Source organism: Eutrigla gurnardus (assembly GCF_963514095.1).
Source record: "Eutrigla gurnardus genome assembly, chromosome: 14".
Lineage (NCBI taxonomy): Eukaryota > Metazoa > Chordata > Actinopteri > Perciformes > Triglidae > Eutrigla > Eutrigla gurnardus.
In genome coordinates, this window is record NC_139937.1 from 15,944,267 (window position 1) to 15,963,561 (window position 19,295).

At 44.9% G+C, this 19,295-nt stretch overlaps 2 protein-coding genes across 3 annotated transcripts in view; one reads left to right on the top strand and one right to left on the bottom strand.

The window, feature by feature from the left end:
• LOC311024283 (polyadenylate-binding protein 1A) overlaps positions 1-19,295 on the top strand; it is a 477,590-nt gene that overhangs the window by 296,743 nt on the left and 161,552 nt on the right. The window lies entirely within an intron of this gene.
• Positions 1-19,295, bottom strand: part of vps13b (vacuolar protein sorting 13 homolog B) — a 317,809-nt gene that overhangs the window by 225,148 nt on the left and 73,366 nt on the right. For both annotated transcript variants that reach the window (XM_084026605.1, XM_084026606.1), the window contains exons 18-19: positions 11,730-11,864; positions 10,379-10,558 (exon numbers count right to left, since the gene is read on the bottom strand). In XM_084026605.1, the coding sequence (XP_083882731.1) occupies positions 10,379-10,558; positions 11,730-11,864 (315 nt within the window). The remainder of the gene's footprint in view (positions 1-10,378; positions 10,559-11,729; positions 11,865-19,295) is intronic.

Consider the following 19,295-nt stretch of genomic DNA (forward strand, 5'->3'; position numbering starts at 1 on the left):
TTGTGTCACATTCCATTCTCGACTGAGCCTCACTGAACCCCCCCCACCCCCACCCCCACCCCACCTGGTCTGGTTCCTACCGGCTGATTCGCTTAATTACTTGGCTTTTTTTTTTTTTTTTTTTATTCTGTGAGAAATCTCTCTCACCATCCCACCCAAACCTACACCACAACCGCATAACCGCCATTTGTTTAATTAGCTTAATTAATTGCGCCTTAACACAGAGCTCCAGGAATAATGCCCACATCAGCATCAAAAGACATTTCAAAGAATATCTCATCCCTACGTCGCATTTCAACTCCTCTTCCCCCCCCCCCAGACCCCTTTTCATCCTCACCACTGCTGCTTTATGTGGGACTCTACTTCGCCCACTAACTTTAATATGTACCCCCCCTTTCTTCTTTTGAGGTACTCGTGCTGCTGCGGCGCTGTGTGGTAAACCTTTGCCCGCTGTGTGCACACCGTGCAGCCTGGGAAAAAAAGAGCGCGGGACAGGAGGGGAGTGGAGGAGTGAATGGGTGAAGAGATGAGGGAAGGGCACGGTACGAGGGAGGAGGCGCGCCGCGGCAGCTCAGCTGTGAAGAAGCTAATGGCCTCTCATCCCCTTCCCACGCCCACCGCGTGTTTTCTGATGGCCACTCAAGCGGCGAGACACATATTGGTTTGGCTACCGGCACAGAACTCCAGCCAGCTAGCTTCAATACTGCCGATTCGGCATCCGTCTGAACTCCGGTTAGCCTGTATGTGACTTTAGGACTGGCAGAGTAAGAATCAGTAACCAGCCTCTAATAAAGTGAGGAGGCGGCGGTTGATCACACTCGTAGCTGGGACAGCAATAACGTGAGAGGAGGGACAGAAGCACGGCTCACAGGCAGTGACACTGATAAACTAAGTGGTGATGAGCAGGGAGCCGCCGCAAATGAATGTTCGTCTCTGTCAGCAAAGCTGGGAAGGCATTAGGAAGGGAAAATCTCTATCACAGGGCAGCAGCTAAACCGCAGCCTGACGCGTCAGCACATCTGTACAGTTTATCATGAAGCAGAAAGGCTGTAAAACGGTTATTAATGAGTTCATGTTATTTTAAATCTACAAACTTAAATAATTGTTTGTCACCTTTTTGGGAAACAATGAGGGAAAGTACCTAAAGCACATGGTGATAACCAGTAAATCTCACTAAACTAACTCAAATGGGCCTAACTAAAGACAGTGTTCAGGCCCTCTGCTGTCAACATTATCCCCTCTAATTTGTGAGAATGAAACCCAAAGTTCCTGATTGGGTGATCTGGGGGAAGTCAATTGTTTTGATTGTGCCGCGCGACGTTTGATCCGGCGGCGTGGAATGTGGCCACCTTTGATCCAGTGACAACATTCAATTAGATAAGGTTAACTTAATTGACCCCTTCCAGTCCCGCTACTCGGCCCAGGATGGGATCAAGTGTAAACAGCTTGTATGCTGCACAGTCGACCTGGGACTACCACTGTCCACCAACAGTCGGCATGGCCTCCCCCAGCCGCAGCACGTACACAACTTGCACTTCTGTGTTTCTGCTTTAAAACCAGTGAAAACTACACTCATTAGCTTCCCCTCCCTTCTTCTTTACTTACTAATGATGAATGGATGATCTTAAAGGATACAGCTGGCAAAGTTCTCTCTCTCTCTAAAGAGCTTAACTTGTAATTACTCACTGTAATAACTCTGCAGTCACATGGGAATTTGAAATGATAGGAGTGTATAGACGTGGGGGAGGGGGATAGGGGGGGCTTCTGTGTTAGGCTCTTCACTGAATATCTCACTGACAAACATTAAAAATGGATAGCACCTTGGTGGGAAATGAATCAGGCTGCCCTGGGAATTGCATTTCGCCCAGTAGCTGACAAGCTAGATTACTATTTTCCAGCTGCTGAGTAGCCAAGGGCAAGCATCTCCCCCATCCACGCAAAGAGCAAAAGCAGAAATGCGGGGAAGGCTCTAAACAGGATACTGCCATTGGTTACTCAGTATCATATTAAGTGTCATCTCAAAACGCGTAGAACATGAAAAAACTTAACATTAAAGAAGATGATCATCAAACTGGTATGCAACAATAAACAATGATATACACGATACATCGTCAAAGACTTAGAAATAAAAAGCACAATACGTCAGCAAACGCCGGCGATAAATTAGATCAGAAGAAAAGTCATAAAAGCAAAGAACTGCAGATGTGCTTATGTACAACCACGCAAACATCAAGCAAAAGTCTAAACGGCTGCAGGAACTAAAGACACTCTGAACCTCTGAGTGGAGCGGTTGGGAAGCCGGATGCTCCTGCTACTCTTTATGGAGGTGCTGTGCCGTCCCGTGACAGAAAACCCAGAAACTTCCTTCTGGTTCTCTGCTCCCTGACGATCTCCAGAGAGTCTGACGTCAGGCCATTAAGACATCCTGCCGTCTCGATCAAGGTATTGATCCAGTTCCTATCCACAGCTGTGATGCTGGCACTCCCAACAGGAAACAATATAAAAGGTGTGATTAAATTTAAAAAAAACATGTTAAAGAGGACTTTAAAGGAGTTTCCTGAGGGAAAAATAATCCAGACTGGGCCTTTCTTAAAGATGAATGAATGTCTGCTTTCACAAATGTCCACCTCATCGAGATTTTTCTGTTTTTGTTTTTCCGTGTGGATTGCAAACCTTTAGCCTGAAGGAACACGTTAAAATGGATGAAAAAAACGTTCGCCACATGCTTGCCACGTTATAATGCATTAGTGCACTCCGAATGTGAGAGAAGAGGCCATCTTGAAGGCAGCCATTAGGTCTTTACAGAGATCTTCTTAATGAAACTGATGAGCTAATATCGGCTCAACTTTCACACGGGGAAAGCGGCCGCTTTTAGAAGTGGAACAGCAGTGACCCGGAATGACCTCTCTTCACACTCAAAAGGCTAGTTCTTCATCTCTAGCCGACTCACTTACACACCACCATGATGCCCGACCCTGACAGCAAACACCAGAAAAGCCTGTAGTCTGACCACCGTGTTCCCCTAAGCTGAAGTTAGTCCTGGGTTTCTGTCCTAGGGAGAGAACTACTAAACCTCCCTGTTTTATTACCACCACCTGATAATATGCTATAAATTATTATAGCTTTTCGCTGATTAATCTTTATAATATTTGTTCTGGCGTCGCCTGGAGTGTTGGCTGTGTTGTGTTTGACACCGTCTGACTTTCCAATTTGCTATTTATATTCCATTTTCTGTTTGGTGTATTGTGTTACTTTACTGTTGCTATGACCGACATCCACACAGGGATCATTAAAGCGTCATTTGCTTTCATCTCCTCTCCAGTGCAAAGCACAGAGCCCAACCTCTGGCCATCTGCGACCGAGATAAACTGAATCATTCTCAGAAAGGATGTCGAACGGCCAATGCCAAATGGCCGCATGGAAGCTGTGATATCATGTAAGGGTGGAGGCTAGCCCGAACAGCAGCTTTAGCCCCAGTCACACTCCATCCCCAGCCTCGGCCCTTATCCCCTTGTACCCAATCTCTGCCCCTCAGCCTCACACTCCAGCCCGGTTTTAAGCACTGTGAGAGTGGCCTAAGTAGCCCGACACTTCACAGATGAACAGCTCCAGTAATGGGCCATGATTGACCTCAATAGCCAGCCCTGAGTGGGTTCCCTCGGGTCTAATCTCCACATTACCTGCTCTGCTTCACACACACTGACTGACGAGACATGATGAGAGCGACTGCCTTGAAGATTAAACAGATTGTTGAGGAAGTTACAAAGTGCTTAAACAAATAAACAAATGGAACAACCTCTTATGGTCGAGTTTCAGGCGCCCGAATTCAATGGAGAGATCGAGAATGGACCCAATTCAATCGGTTTCATGCAAAACCTGCATGTGTGTGTGTATGTGTGTATATATATATATATATATATAAATATATAAATATATATATTCCTACAGTAAACAGAATGGTCTTAGGGGAAGGGAAGGGAATTTCTTTAACTAGTTTTGCAAGTAATGTGATCAGCTTTATATAAATAAGTGTGTGCGTGTGTGTGTGTGTGTGTGTGTGTGTGTGTGTGTGCGTGTGTGTGTGTGTGTGCTAAGGAAGTATTTGCCTCTCAAAAAGATTTCAGGTGAAGGTTTGGTCAGTTCCCAACAGCTACAAAGCTGATCACATTACCTACAAAACTAGTTAAAGAGATTGCCTCTTGGATTTTCTCACAACGACGTTAAATAAATGTATTTTTAGGAGCATTTTGTCTACTGTAGGTCTATCAGCCAGAGAAAGTTCAGGCCAGCAGCTTAAAGCCATCAAGCTGCTGCCTGAGACAAAGCCAGACTGTTGATTTAACACTCAATGGAGTGAGTGAACACATGCAAAGGAGGGAAAAAGAGCATGATAGATGGACATATGAAAGTACGGCAGGCCTTTGAAAGATTGTAATGGAGGAGGCTACCAAGGGAGATCCCAAAATTCACACCCCATCTACGGTGTCGGTGCAACCCGTTCAAAGGCTACGCTTTCAGAGAAAAGGCAAAGAGATCATGTGTGGCAAGTGTTTCTAAGAGTGTGCATGCCTGTGCGTGTGCACGTACCACTCAGCGAGGGTAATGCATGCATGTGTGTTTGTTTGAAATGGTCAGATCAAAGTCAGGTGGCGCTTCGTTCCCACCTGCTCTCATTAGTCTCCGGGTCTACGGGCCCTGTAAGATACTGTAAGATCCCACCTGTTATTGACTGACACACACACACACACACACACACACACACACACACACACACACACACACACACACACACACACACACACACACACACACACACACACACACACACACACACACACACACACACACACACACACGTCATCGTCATCATATCAACAAGTAAAGACACAGATGGATGGACAGATACAAATGTTTCTAAAAAATCTGTGTTGCTGAATTTGTAAAGTACGGACAAAAACTAGCAATGGGAACATACTTTGTTTTCTTTAAAACTGTGGATTAATTATGTTACTGTTTAAACAAAGTTGTTCAGTGTTGAAATGTGGACTTAACTCCGCATAAAACCTCAAACTCTGAAACATTTTCTCCCTTCCATCTGTCCAATAGGAACAGTAATTGAGGAGAAAACAGCTTTAATATCTATTAGGGAACTAAATATGTTTAGTGTTACCGCGCCCGAAGGAATTCTCCAAGGATTAATTCCATGTAGCTTTCATAATTCCCCGCAATATGTTTAAATTAAGATTAAAGATCACTTTGTTCCCCTATTCCCACAGCTCCCATGGTATGGTAAAGAGATCAAAACTGGAGGGCTTTATAGGGAACATCTTTAACATTTGCTCTGCTCTCAGTGTGCTTGATTAAATGTAACATTTTGAGATCCCAGAGTTCTGAGAAAAGCATAAATCATTGTCTCGCAGCTGCTGGCGTGCCTGGGGAAAACACATGCTATCCCTCACTCGCTCTCACTTTTTGTCTTCTCTGTGATCATAAAGCCCACCCGACCCATTGGTCCCTCCTCCCCTGGTGCAAGTCAGGCTGGTGGAGGGTGGGGGTTTTTGGGGAACACCTGCAGGCTGCCGCTCGCCCCGAGGTTCAGCATAAACCCCAGCTCCTCGCACGCCCTCTAGCCCTCTACTCCCTCACACTGGCCTCGTCCAAGGCCCCCTTAGTCTCTCCCATCCATCAGCAGTGACAGGCCCAAGACCAAGCCAAGGAGGAGAGTCAGCCAGCCAGCCAGCCACTGTCCGGGGATCAAAATGATCAAGCTGTCTTTGGAGCCCTAGTGGTAATTTACACTGAGTGTAGCACCGGGGGTCACTCGGAGTGACATGGCAAAGGATATCTGGTGTTTGTGATCCTTGAGGCATTGCTCGACTCTGATTAAATTCACAAATAATTTATAGATCTAATACCAGTCAAGGAATACAGGCATCAGTCCCAGTGTGCGCGAGTGAAGGATGACATGTCCCTGGCTCTCAGCTTGGCCCATGTGGAAGACTAACCTGTGCCCTCCTCATCCAGCCTGCCAACCTGGATTGCTGCCTGCTGCGACTTAAAAGAAAACTACCTCACCCCGAGTCTGACTCCCCTCACGGCTGCCCCGTTTTCCCTCCGTGTTTTTGTTCTGTCCGAAACCTTGTTTTTTCACGTTATTTAATAATGGCATTGATTTCTCAGTATTCACTGAGTCATAACAGATCGCAAGCATGAATCATGTTTGGTTCTTTTGAAAGGAGAGAAAAAAAAAGGCAAGAACACTTGGTTATGGTGGTGCTCTGCCACTGCCAAAAGGAAAATCTTATCGTCGTTGGTTATATCCCCAACGGCTGTTCAATTAGGAGGAATCTGGGACTGACACGTTGTAATGCAATCGCTTAATGGCAAGATATGAAATTACTATATGCCTTTGGATCTATAAAAAAGGGATTTTTCAAAGCGGAGCTGCTTAGTTCTTCTGCGTTTAAACCCACGCCTTTAATTGTGTTTAATTTATTAGAATGTTCCAACCTCAAATCCGTTAAATGAAAACACATTCGCCTGGATCTGCAGTTCTACAAGTGTAAAGGGACACCCTCCAACCGCCACCCCGAGCCACCCAACCCAATCTCTTCGTTTTCTAAGTAAGTTGGAATTTTTCGTTTTCACTGGTAAACAATTAGACCGAAAACAGATGTCACTGGCCGTATTTAAAAGCAACGTATCTCTCCGGCTAATTCACTGTGCGTTAAAGATAAAGAGAAGATTAAAACATGTCAAATTTGCCATTTAAATGCTGGCATTCAACTGTTTAAACTACCATTACGTCACTGCAGTGAAAATGAACATTCCCCAACGTTCTTCGAGGGTAATTTCAGGCCGACAACAGCGTCAAAGAAAGATTTCAGGACTAGAGTGCTCGCCGGTCTCATGTGATTGGCCGTTAGTAAAGTCTCAAGCCGTCTACTCGACCAACTATACCATATGAGAAAAGGCCTGAGAAGAGTCGGGCCTTTTAGAGCTCTATAAAAAAAAGGGAAAATGTAAGACATGGCTTCTGGGATGAATTAAAGGATCCATAAGGAGAGTGCTGGCAATTTCCAGAGCCTGTCACATCCTCTAAGAAATGAGTCAACACAGAGATCACACATACATGACCAGTGGGGAAACACTGAAGGCAAGACTTCCCTCGACTTAGAAGCAACCGCAGTCAATCACACACGCCAAAACATGAAAATAAGGCACATGCATGTGAAAGCCCCGTGTCATGCGAGTATATATACTCAAACACTTCAGCCACGATACGGCGGTGGCTTGATGTCGATACCGACAAGCTCCCCCTCTCCTTAGATAAATATTATGCTTTGAGAATTGGGCAGACGGATCCGACGGCACTGCGGTGTTTTTTGCGTCGCATCCTTACAAAAACCAGAAGCGACTAATCAAATGAAGAACGGAATATAAAAGTTGATTGCGGCTCATTATGTCTTAATGCTTTCGGCATGTCTAGGGTGTAAGGGAGTTAGCTTTTGTCTTACTTCCCGACCCCAGTCCTACGCTCCGTGTATAATGATCACGCTTTAAGAATTTGCTAAATGGAATCAACAGAGCCACATGGGACGAATAAAATGTGTTTGATGCCAAGGCCAAGTGCTCCAAACGATTCAGAAATGTCATGATCACAAAACATTGAGCCCCGAGTTTGCCCAATGGGAGCAAAGGGTGCAGGGCCATTTAAAGTGCTGCTACTCTACCTTTCATCTCGGGCTGAATGAGGTGTTGCATCCATCATTCCATTAACACTGCTCTAACAGGCTCCCAGTCACCCTCAGGATGACAGCGGGGACATGGGACATGTGGACTGACCAAACGCTTTGATGTCAGCCTGACCACAAAACACAGACCTATAAGTAGACACTCAGAAATACCTCAGCGCGCACACACACAGACGCACACACTCTAACTTTGCAAGCTCTTCCTGCACATTTGACACACAACACACATGCATGCAGAGAGAGAGAGAGAGAGAAATGTTCCAGGCGGGTGATATTGTTACTGTCAAGCCATGCTGCTGTCTCAAACTTTGACTGTATTGACAGGTATATTGCAGATAAAAGAAAGCTTTCTTGCAGAAAAACTCTGTGTGTGTGTGTGTGTGTGTGTGTGTGTGTGTGTGTGTGTGTGTGTGTGTGTGTGTGTGTGTGTGTGCAGTGCTTTGTATTAAAAATCTAAAAGAAAAGTGAAAAAGTTCATGCTTTCATTGATAAAATGGTGTTGCTTTGTACCGACCCTCAGCCAAAATAGAAATGTCTTGTTCGACTCCTAAAAAAACACAAAAGGAACAGAGATGTATGCTTGATGAATTGAAACAAGGCGTGATAAAAGCATGAGTATTCCAGATTTGAGATTAAAAGCAGCAAAAAAAAAAAGGACAAAAGAGAGAGGCAGACAGCGAGGGGAAAGAAAGCAAGCAAGAAACAAAGAACATTAAACACAGAAGAGGGGGGGGGGGGGGGGGGAGAGAGCACTGAGGCAGTGATGAGAAGGAGTGCAGGCGTCCACTGCTCCACATCTGCTGGAGATATAGCCAGTGCTTCTGGGAGTCAGCCCCCCCCCCCCCCCCCCCCCCCGCCTCCCTTTCACCTTCATCTTCTTTCTCTCTCCCCCTCTTTTCGCTTCCTTTTGGTCTTCTGGTTTGTGTTCAGATCAGGTTTTAATATTCAAAAATATGTACTGTCTTTATGAGCCATTGCTGCGCTGAAATAATATGCTCCCTAAATCAAAGTAATAGTCTGAGGCTGTGCACTAAATAGAATTCACCAGAGTTCCTAAAAATATCTATCTACGTCTGCGAGGCTGTAAAGGGCGGGACGAGCCCTTGTCAGGAACTCAGCGTTGTTTTTCAAATCTACTCCTATGCCACTTGCGGGGGAATTTATCCCAAGACTGTCCTCGCATTCATCAAACCGTGAGTTGCCTATGAAACGTAAGCTTTTCCCGGCCTTACGTCTGCAGTTTACAGCAGTGTCCTGGCACTCTTTTCACTAACAACGGGACGGTGATTGACTGGGGCAACATTCAAACATTAATGGAATGGAATTCCAGTCCAAATCCAGAGTCTCTAAACTGTACTTATCTTCTTACTTCACTTCACTCTAGGCTGCATCCGTATCTCCTCCTCACAGTGTGAAACCACCTGAGGCCAACTCTATCTCCACCTCAGCGCTGACATGTTTAAGGGCCCAGGGGTCTGATATGGTTCAGGTTTTTGTACGTAAGTCGAGGCGATGAATCTCTGCAGCCCCGTATTTAAAGTGATGTACAGTTGTGACTCTGAAGACAACTCTGAAAACAAATACTGCAGGTGTATTGTTTTACATTGTCACCCCTGGCTTCTCCTGTATCTGCCTTTGGGGCTGTTGGGGGGAGGTAGCGGGATAATAGCCCAGAGTGCATTTTGGAGAGTCACCTTTTGTGGGCTTTTAGAGACCTGGGAGCAATTGAGGACCGTGACACAGGAGAGACTGTCGAGTACATATACTTCCAGAGGTATCAATCTTCCCTGGGAGCCCTGTAGAGCTGCCTTGTAAGAGAAGTAGTTGCAGTTGCAGGTGGGGAGGAAAGGTTAGTGATGACATACTGATATTCATGGGCTCGTTCACTACAGGAGGAATTTTGGCTTGAAAGAATACCGAAGACATATCTGGCTACTGCTGCGGACACATGAGATGCACCGAGTTGCAGTGATTAAATATCCAACTAAAGGGTCAACTAAATCAAGCAGGACAGCACTTTGAGTGTTGGAATCTGCATTGGAAGGGCTACTGAATAATCCCACGTCACACACACGCATGCGCCCGCACACCAGAAATATAATCCCTGGTCTGAGGACGCAGTCAAAAAGGGGGCAATCTGACATCAGTGCAGCCTTCAGCAGCAATCCTCGAGTGGTTTGCTGTTGTTAGCCAGCTCGGCCCAGCGCTGACAGAGACTAACTGCTGTTTAGAGAACTCATGCTGCCTGTAAAGAGACGCCGAGTTGCCAACCCTGCCTCAAGGATACTGGAGTGGAAAACGCTTATCGGCTTTACTAAATAAATAACCAAAAGGGGGCATTGCGTGACATTATAGGGGAAGGAAAATATGACGAGCTAAACAAGCCGAGACTCTTGTATTAGATCACCAATAACCGAGATGGAATATGGACTACCAGTGCCTGTCACGAGTCCAAACACCACAACCGCGACCGGAAAAATGAGCTAAAAAGTCGAAACATCAACGCAGGATGGCGATTTGTGATTTCAACAATGCACAGGTTGAGCACAGAGCAACGTACAATGATCGAGTGGAAAAAAGAGAGGAGAGACTCTGATGCGTGCAGACATTTCAAAAGCTTCTACCTGAGTTCCTGCAGTCGTCTCCTAGCTGAGGGATCTGAACGGAAAACGCCAGCAGGTCAGGGGCCAGCAAAGATTCAGGCTTGCGGCTCTCATTAAGCCAGCGGCTCATGTGGAGTTCTTTGGTGTCAGACGGGCCCTGAATCAGAGGAACCAGCTTCTCTTTAACCCCCTCTCCAGAACCTAAGAGACGAGAGTTAAAGGATAATTAATATATTGAAAATTCCACAGTGACCAAAATCTTTTAAGACTAGAACGGTGCAGCCAATAGAGTGTAGAACTCCACCATCTGCAATGACCACTGCTGTATTTTGTGATTGAATAAATACAACTCACAATTGGGTAACTCCCATCTAGACGTGCACTCTCACTCACTCACAGATGCACACAAACACGCGACTGATTGCTTTATTATCCTGGTGGATTCAATATTCATATTGACAGTCTGGACTGTTTGAAAAAAATCCCCATTTTTTAATCAGGTTGTGATTTGAGTGACTGTAAGTCTATGTAAGTCGTCATACAGGCTGTGATTTCGTGACTTCGACTAATAAGAGACAGTACAGAGAATAAAGATACTTTGTGCCTCAAGGCATTTGATATTTAAGTAAGATCAATTCCAGCGTTTGTCAGCGTTTGTCGTCGTCCGTAAATCAACAGTTTGGGTCTTCATAACAACATGAGACATCCAAAAGACAGCGCTTTATTCATGTCGAAACTACAGGTGAAATAATATTAGTGTTGCAGAAAGAGTCTTGGGAAAAGAAAATGTGTCAAACAGACAAAAAGCGTTGACAAAAGTTCTATCACAGGTAAAACTGGAACTGTGATGGACATGAACATTTAACTGGGTGTTTATAAAAACAGTACTAACCTTCACCATGTGATTAATTTACCTCAAGATAAAAAAAGTAGCCCCTTATGTGCACATCGTTACATGCGACCCCTGTACATGTTGAATTTGCAATGAAAATTAAAATGAAAATTAATTGCACGTGTTTTTTTTTCCTTTCTTCGTAGTTCTATATTGACAGCTGCAATAGATCTTATAATCTGCCTGACATCATGTGTGCAGTTTGACCCGGTGAACTCTGTGCTGTGACACTAGCTCCAATAACATCCTTGCCATCAAAGACATGGCCGGAGCCCAATGACAGCGCCCCAGGAGAAAAACAGCAACTGAATCACATAGCTGGAAAGAAATCAAGATAAAGATGGAGCTGGAGGGAGAGGGAGAGAGAGAGTGAAGTGTGTAGAAGTAGAAGTTAAAGAAAGTAAAAGAAGAGTCTAGTTGGTCCCGCTCTCTCCCTCCTACACAGGCAGTAAAGTTTTAACAGGGCACAGCTGCACACACCTGGGGTCCTGGCGCACACTTTTACAGCTCCCACGGTTCCCGAGGCGCATTTCACCGTCGCACGGCTGCAGAACTTCAGCTCCAGGTTTTGGACCGAGCCCTCGAGAGTCGGTGACGGGCTTGGAGACTTCACACCTAATAAAAAAAATAAAAAAAAAACAAAGTGAAAATGAAGTGCAGTCCGGCAGGTTTAAACACCACTGCCGAGGCTTGGTTTCACACTTGATTGGCCTTTAATTGGTCTTGACCCCTTGCTTTCCCTCTCCGTCGCTCCCAACGTTGGGAGCGAACCAGGTGCTTTGAAACACTGATATCACCAACACCAGACGCAGTGTGTTGCGTTAATCTGAGCTCTGGCTCGCGGTGCCCTCTGTTTCCAAGGTTAACCAGTTGGTTACTCTCCACGCTGTGATAAATATATAAGAAAAACACATGTTTATATGATAAAAAGCTGTAAACGTTTGCTTAAACATAAGTGAACAGCCCCCCTAAGCTGCAATCTAAACAACACATTTGACTCTAATGTATGATACGTTATCATCAGACCCTGACTTCTTAGTTTTGCTCCAATCTTTGTCAGTCCCCTGTACATTTTTAACTGTATATCATTCATTTTATTTCTATGTGTGTATTTATCTGTGATTACAAGCTGGCAGGCTCTGAACATTTACAAGCGGTACATTTCATTTGTATTTTGATCCGTGTGAAAACATTTACACTACACTGATGGGAGTCTCAATATCACAGCCATATTATTATTAAAAAGTGCCCAGCAAGGATATTTAAAGAGATTTAAAAAAAAAAAAATGTCAAGCGCTTGTTCTAAATGTTTAACAAGTTGCCAGTAAATCCATTGAGTTGAATGACTTGAACATTTTCAGTTAAATAACAGCGACTATTAGGAGAATGAGTAATAGGCCAATATAAAGGATATATCTTTCCAAAACAATATCCAGTACGGTCACACCAGTATCCAGCTTAGTGTCAACTACAACTCACCTAACACCAGCATTACATCACAGGAGCCTCAAGTGCTCTTCACTCTATGATTATTTCTCTTAATGACAGCATAGTGTGGAAGAACCTTCCGTCTGCCATCTTTCCAAAACGAAACTGTTTGCACTGCAGGAAGGAGTGGGGGGGGGGAGGGATTACATACTCGCCATTATGATATGTCAATGTTATTTCTATGGTGAGAGGCTATTTCAAACACATAACAAGAGGACGGCGGAGAAATCGCTGGACGGCTAAACTTCACTGTAGAGTTGAGGGAGATCTACGCCAAACCGCCTGTTGAGAGAGGAGAGGAGGATCCATCCATCACATGCTACATTCTTCCAGTGAGTTGGAACTGTCCGAGGGAGTCGCATTAAATTCTTACATCACCTGTTCCAATGAGGCTTTATACTTCTCAGAATAATCCCCTTTTACAACGATAGCACTCCGTTTCCTACAAGTGTCCGCAGCGTTAAGGGTTTACAACTCAGTGAAGGTAAAGGGACTCGAAAGTTCAATGCAAATACATAAGAAGTGATGAAGAAGAAAGGAAGCAGATGGGTTGTATGTATGTTGGATGTATTGCCTGCTGGTGAGGGAGGAGGTTCTGTATTAATAAGCCACAGATGAGTGGGTGCTGCCACAGAGGCTATGAAAGCACAGCAGGACAATATTTGGCAACAGTTCCAGAAAAAAAAAAAGCTTTCTTTCATCTACATCCACATGCACTCTGACTTTTTGGTCTTCCATTTCTTATGCTTTAACTCGCTCCCCACCTATCTCTGTTTGTCAGGTTGAATCACAACAGTTGCTTATCTGGACCCTGCATCAACAACGATAACACGGTATACGCTTCATTTACGCCAAAATTAGCACACAGCGCTTGTGTTGTTTACTTATAGTTCAACGCTAGTTTTAATGTAAACCAGCAGGCAGCGTGGACACAGAGCGGCTTCAAGTAGACACATGCAAATACACACAGCATTCAACCAGGAGAATTACTGCCAATTGCTAAAATCCCTAACCACTGACTTCCCTCCTCTCCTCCTCGCAGACAAATTACCCAGCAACCTCTTCACCTGCTGTCTGAGAGGCCCTCTATGAGCCCAGATGGAAGATGGGGACGTTAATAACCCTCCCTCTGTCTCCCTGCCTGCCACTTAATATATCTGCAGGTCAAACAGAGCAATGCTGTGTGTCTCTCTGTGGCTTTGGTTACCTACATCTTTACAGGACAGATGTTCTACATGAAGTGTAGAGCTGGTGTTTCATCCCAGAAGCCAAACGAGCAATCATCGGATTCTTGGGCCCAGACTCTATTTACAGTTATACTGTGAGTCGCATAAATATCAATGTATTTTTAAGTAACTGGTAAAACCCTAGGCATACCTTGTATCACTACTGTAAACAAATGACACTATTGTCAAAAAGTAAGCAGGTTCTGTCCGTCTGTTAAATAATTTGTGTCGTCTTTGTCTCCATTTACCACTCTTGACACTTGCTGTCCTCAATGTTATGTGTTGTAGTTTAGTTATCGTACGATGTTTTTACTGAATGAAAATAAATTTTTAGTAGAAACTAGAAAACAGAGCAGAGTTACCATAACGACAATATTAAAAAAAGGCATGTATGTGTAAGCTCACTCACTTATGTGCATACTATTCCACACACACACACACACACACACACACACACACACACACACACACACACACACACACACACACACACACACACACACACACACACACACACACACACACACACACACACACACACACACACACACACACACACACACACACACACACGGTTGGGTGATTTGATGTGATCCAGTACCGGAGGGAAAGATAGAGAATGACATAGGCACTACATAAAGCCAGGCTTCCCGTCCTGGAAACAATATAGATTACATACATTTGCCATAAAAGTATTGCACCAGACATTCAGCTATATTATTGAGTGTTTCTCAGTGAACCTAAAAACACATGACCCATCTACCCTGAAAGTACCCAGAACATTATAGAGAATGGATATCCAGATCTAGTGTTCACTCTGCTTTTTTTTTTTTTTCTCAACCGTTCTGGGGGGAAAAACGATCGCAACGGTGATGAGTAGCCTTCCGCACAGACTGGGTGTTCCCATGAGCCCTCCATACTTTCTGGAAAAGATGGAGATGTTAAAAGTGCAAGCCAATCTGGAACACAACAGGGGCCATTCCCCCTACTCTATTTACTCTTTGATAAATGGAACTAGGGGTATCACTATCCCACGTTGCCCACGTAGATGTCCAAAAGGGCACGGTGCACCTGCTGGGGTGGTGGTTGTTGCGTGGGGGGGCTCTGGACAATGTTTTGTCCAGCTGTTCGGACTATAAAAAAGTGGGGTACACAGGAAGAGGAGAAACACAGGGGTTGGTAGTTTGTCGACTTAACAGTGGTATTCACTTTGGTTTATGTATGTAGGACGCATTAGTGTGTGTGTGTGTGTGTGTTACAGCCAGACATGTGTGTGTGTGTGTTTGTGTTTCTGTGTGTGATTGAGTGTAAGACTGAGTGAATGTGTGTGGTGCTGTAACTCTTCAAGCAAGGGCAGGTGCAAGAAGTACATAAACACACAGCTAGGGGCCAGAGGCTACGGCACTCCATCAAACACTGTGAGGGCAACTGTGGGCAGCTGGATTTGCCATCCTGAACGCCGTGAAGGAGTGTGGAAACATTTCTAAGGGAAGGAGGGATGGAAAGTAAAGTGAAGAAAGGAAAGAAAAAAGAAAGAGAGTATAGATATTAAAAAGCCCGCGGATGGGGCGATATGGCATGTGAAGGCTGCTTTTTTGCTTGCTACATACCTCAATGCAGGGGGTGCACATGGTGTGTGTGTGTGTGTGTGTGCATGTGTGTGGGACATCTGCAGACTTGCCATGTTTTACACATTCCAACATGTCCTGCTCACACTGCTTTGAGGAACGTTATGGGAAAGTTGTGTGCCCATAACGCTACACCAGGCGAGGCTCCGTTTAAAAAATCAAGAAGCACAGTGTTTGTAGTAGCCTTCATTCATAAACCACTCATGATTCCAAGCAAATTTTTATATTTAAGCATATTTAAGAGCAAATAAAGTCTGGACATTCACATAAGACGAAGAAGGCATGTTGTTGAAAGCGTCCAAAGGAGCCATTAAAAGCTGTTGCAAAAACCTGAACGTGTGTCTATTACCAGAGGTGACGCCTGAGCAGATATAGAGGGAGAAGTAGGTACAGCAGGTCTTAAAACAGCTAGTAAAGCTGTGTTATGATTCAAGTTATTACAGCTCCACTGCAAGCGGTCACATTATAGTCACGAGTGAAGAGTTCCCCGTACTTTTTCAGAAAACCAGTCCCCTGGCACGTACTAATGCATTAGGGATCAGTTTTATACGTGATGACGATCAGCTGACAAGAGGATGTACACTATCGCCAAAACCCTAACAAGTAGTCGGACAAAGACCGACAGGGAAGGAAAGAGAGCCTAAAGTGCTAAAAGCTCCAGGTCTGGCAGCGGGCCCACAGCAGCGAGGGGGCTGACAGAGAAAGAGGTAGACATGGACAAGTTGGGTAGACCGAAAGCAGCCAGCTGAGCCATTAAGTGCTGATGCAGAAACAATAACTGTCTCTCCTAAGTCAGGAAGGGCTGAAGTAGAAGCAGTAAGTAGGAGCAGGAGGTCTGCTGGCACCTTGCCCAGTACTGACACACAGCAAAAAATACAGACACATGCAGAGAGAGTGGGACAGGAAAACAGACAAGGTGAACCAGCAGTGGTTTGTCCTGCAGTTAAAGCTGAGACGAGAGCAGCTCTGGCAGTCGGCAAACACGAGGTCTGCAGGGGAGACTCATCACTTCGCACCAAAATCTCCTTTTCATACCATGAGAAAACGATTCCTTACATAGTAGACTTTTAAAGAAACATAAAGGCGACTTTAGGAATGCATTTGATGCTCAATCATCAACCAAGATAATCAGCTTCGAGAGGTTTCGACATATTCAAAGAAAAGGAAAGTGCTACTTACAACCAGCAACAATAAATTGTACAACAATAAAAGCCGACAGTCAATTAATGAGAGCAGTTACAGTAAATCTGGCCTTTGCACACAGGAAGAGATGCATTTCATATTTCAGGTCGCAACTGGATAACTGTGGTTGCTAAACAACAACACGCAGCAAGGGTTCGGGAAAAACCTCCATCAACAGTCAATTCTATGGAACTAAAGAACTGTCACAATACTGGAAACAGAGTACAGGCCTTTAAACACCGGGGGGTGCGATGAATAACCAACAGGAAAATGTGTAATACTTGCCTGTGAATATTTCTCAACTATTCATACCGGCCTGCAAGCCGAGGGCCCCGCTTACGGCCATCCTCCTGACCCAGAGCAACATTCTGTGTGAACGTTCTCATGACAAAACCAGCCAAAAAAGAATGATGTGGGAATTAATCTCACGTTAGAAAAACCTCCCCTGGCAAGTAGACAAGTGTCTACACACACACACACACACACACACACACACACTAAGAAGTCAGACTGGTGGGGTATGCAAGTGGTGCTCGCTGCCTATTAAGGTCGTGGTATTAAGACAGTGATGGGGTGTAAGTGCTGGTGGTAGCGGAGGCTGGGGGTCTAATTTCCATGATTACCATCCCCTCCAGGTGCTGCCTGCCTTTCCGTCTGCCCACTAAAGCAGTGACACATGTTCTCCGCAACATTCAAACCTTGGTTCTCTCTGCCACCGAATTACCACAATTAAGGAGTCTTCATGCGGAAGCAATTTGGCCAACACTAATGGGCCTAGGCAGTGGGGTTTGGGATTGGGGGGGGGGCAAAACAGAGTGAAAGAGTTATAGAAGAAGTGAGAAAGATGAGAGAATAAGAGCAAAAAAGGGAGAGACAGATGTGCAAAGAGTGATAGAGAAACATGTGCTGTGACACGGAGGATTCCCGCATCGCCACTTGTAAGGAGATGATTAGTCGGCGGTGAGATAGGCCATTAAAACACAGTTCTGGATGAGAGGGCCTGCCTCTCAATCTCCCATATCCCCAGCCTAATGCTGCCTTGACAAATTTGGTTAGCATAAGAAACGGGGGCATTGTGACTTTGAAGTAGCAGCCAGGATGGAATGCCAGTGTGGTTCCACCACCAGAGAGATGCTCGAAACTACAGACCGCAGCTAATGACGCTAAACCAGCCCCTCCGTCACTGAAACGTAACTCTGGATTACTGCTCCCCCCCCGCTCTCCCCCCTTCCAACTCTCGGGATCTCGGCGACTCCACAACTCACACTTGCTCCGTTTCTCAGGCTTGCCCTCCCCTTCCCATATGGAACGGTATTAAAGAGAAACCGAGCAGAGGGTCCTTGTTTATCAATAATCCACTGAGATCAATATTTATGTCTCAGCTTTGCGGAGGGCGACTGTGTCTGTGTGTGGTGGTAGCCAAGACGTGACTGGGGTTTCGGTGCAGCCGAGGCACTTCAATGGGAGTTACAGTGGAAATTTATGGCCTTGTGACGCGGAGCTATGTGCTCACTCGGCACTAGTCACCAGCCTTAGATGGGGACGGTTGGCTCCCAGCAGGGAGCCAGCTCTGCAGACACTACCAGATGACATAACTACAAACAGATTGATCTTTTTATCCTTGATTGGGGGCTTAGTAACATTCGGAGCAGCCTGCTGCGTCTGCGTTAAAGTCAATTCCACTTACAGCGTATTTATGTTTTATGTCTCAGTGATGCGCGTCGTGTGTTTGTGAACTTTTTAAACATGTTAGACAGTTATAGTGCTACTTAATTACTTAGCAAATTATCTTTTTCTTGTTTATTATTATGCAATGCTGTATGAAATGCATCCCTTATGAGTCATACTCTTCTTCACCATAATTTACTTTGGGATGAAAATAAAAGCTTTTAACATTTCCCTGATGCTCCCTTTGCTTTCCTGATACCACAACAGTTATTTAATTCATTTATTCTGTGACTATATATCTGAATATATATTTATCTTTTAATATAGTGCCCTCACTACATACATACCTTCCTATAACTGTACTCTGCACACCTTAACGTGTCCTACTCGGTCTGTTTAAAGCATTATCTGTCGATGACACATTGTCGGGGTCTTCACCATGGTAACGTTTCATAAGCTGCAGCTGCAGGGGGCTTTCATGTCATATTTCAGTTTACCCTCCACGGGGGAGAGCCTCGAGTCCAGTGTTCCAGCTCTAGATGACGAAAGCTTAATTCTACAGAAACTAAACAGACCTACTCAACTACCAACGATCAGCCAGGTTTCTAAAAGGCATGATAGATCCTCGAGATCAACTACCAATTTAAGTGCTACACTCGGCCAATGGTTTATTGGATTTAAAACCTCAATGATTCATATGAAAGAGCAAAAAAAGTTGGACATAAAACTCAGGCGTTCAGATCCTGTACTGGGATCATCCATGTCCTCTAATAAGACTGGAATCACATCTTATTTCCCATGACAGAAAAGTGGGCTTCTATTCAAACAAACAGGGCAGAGAAAATCCTTGGCAC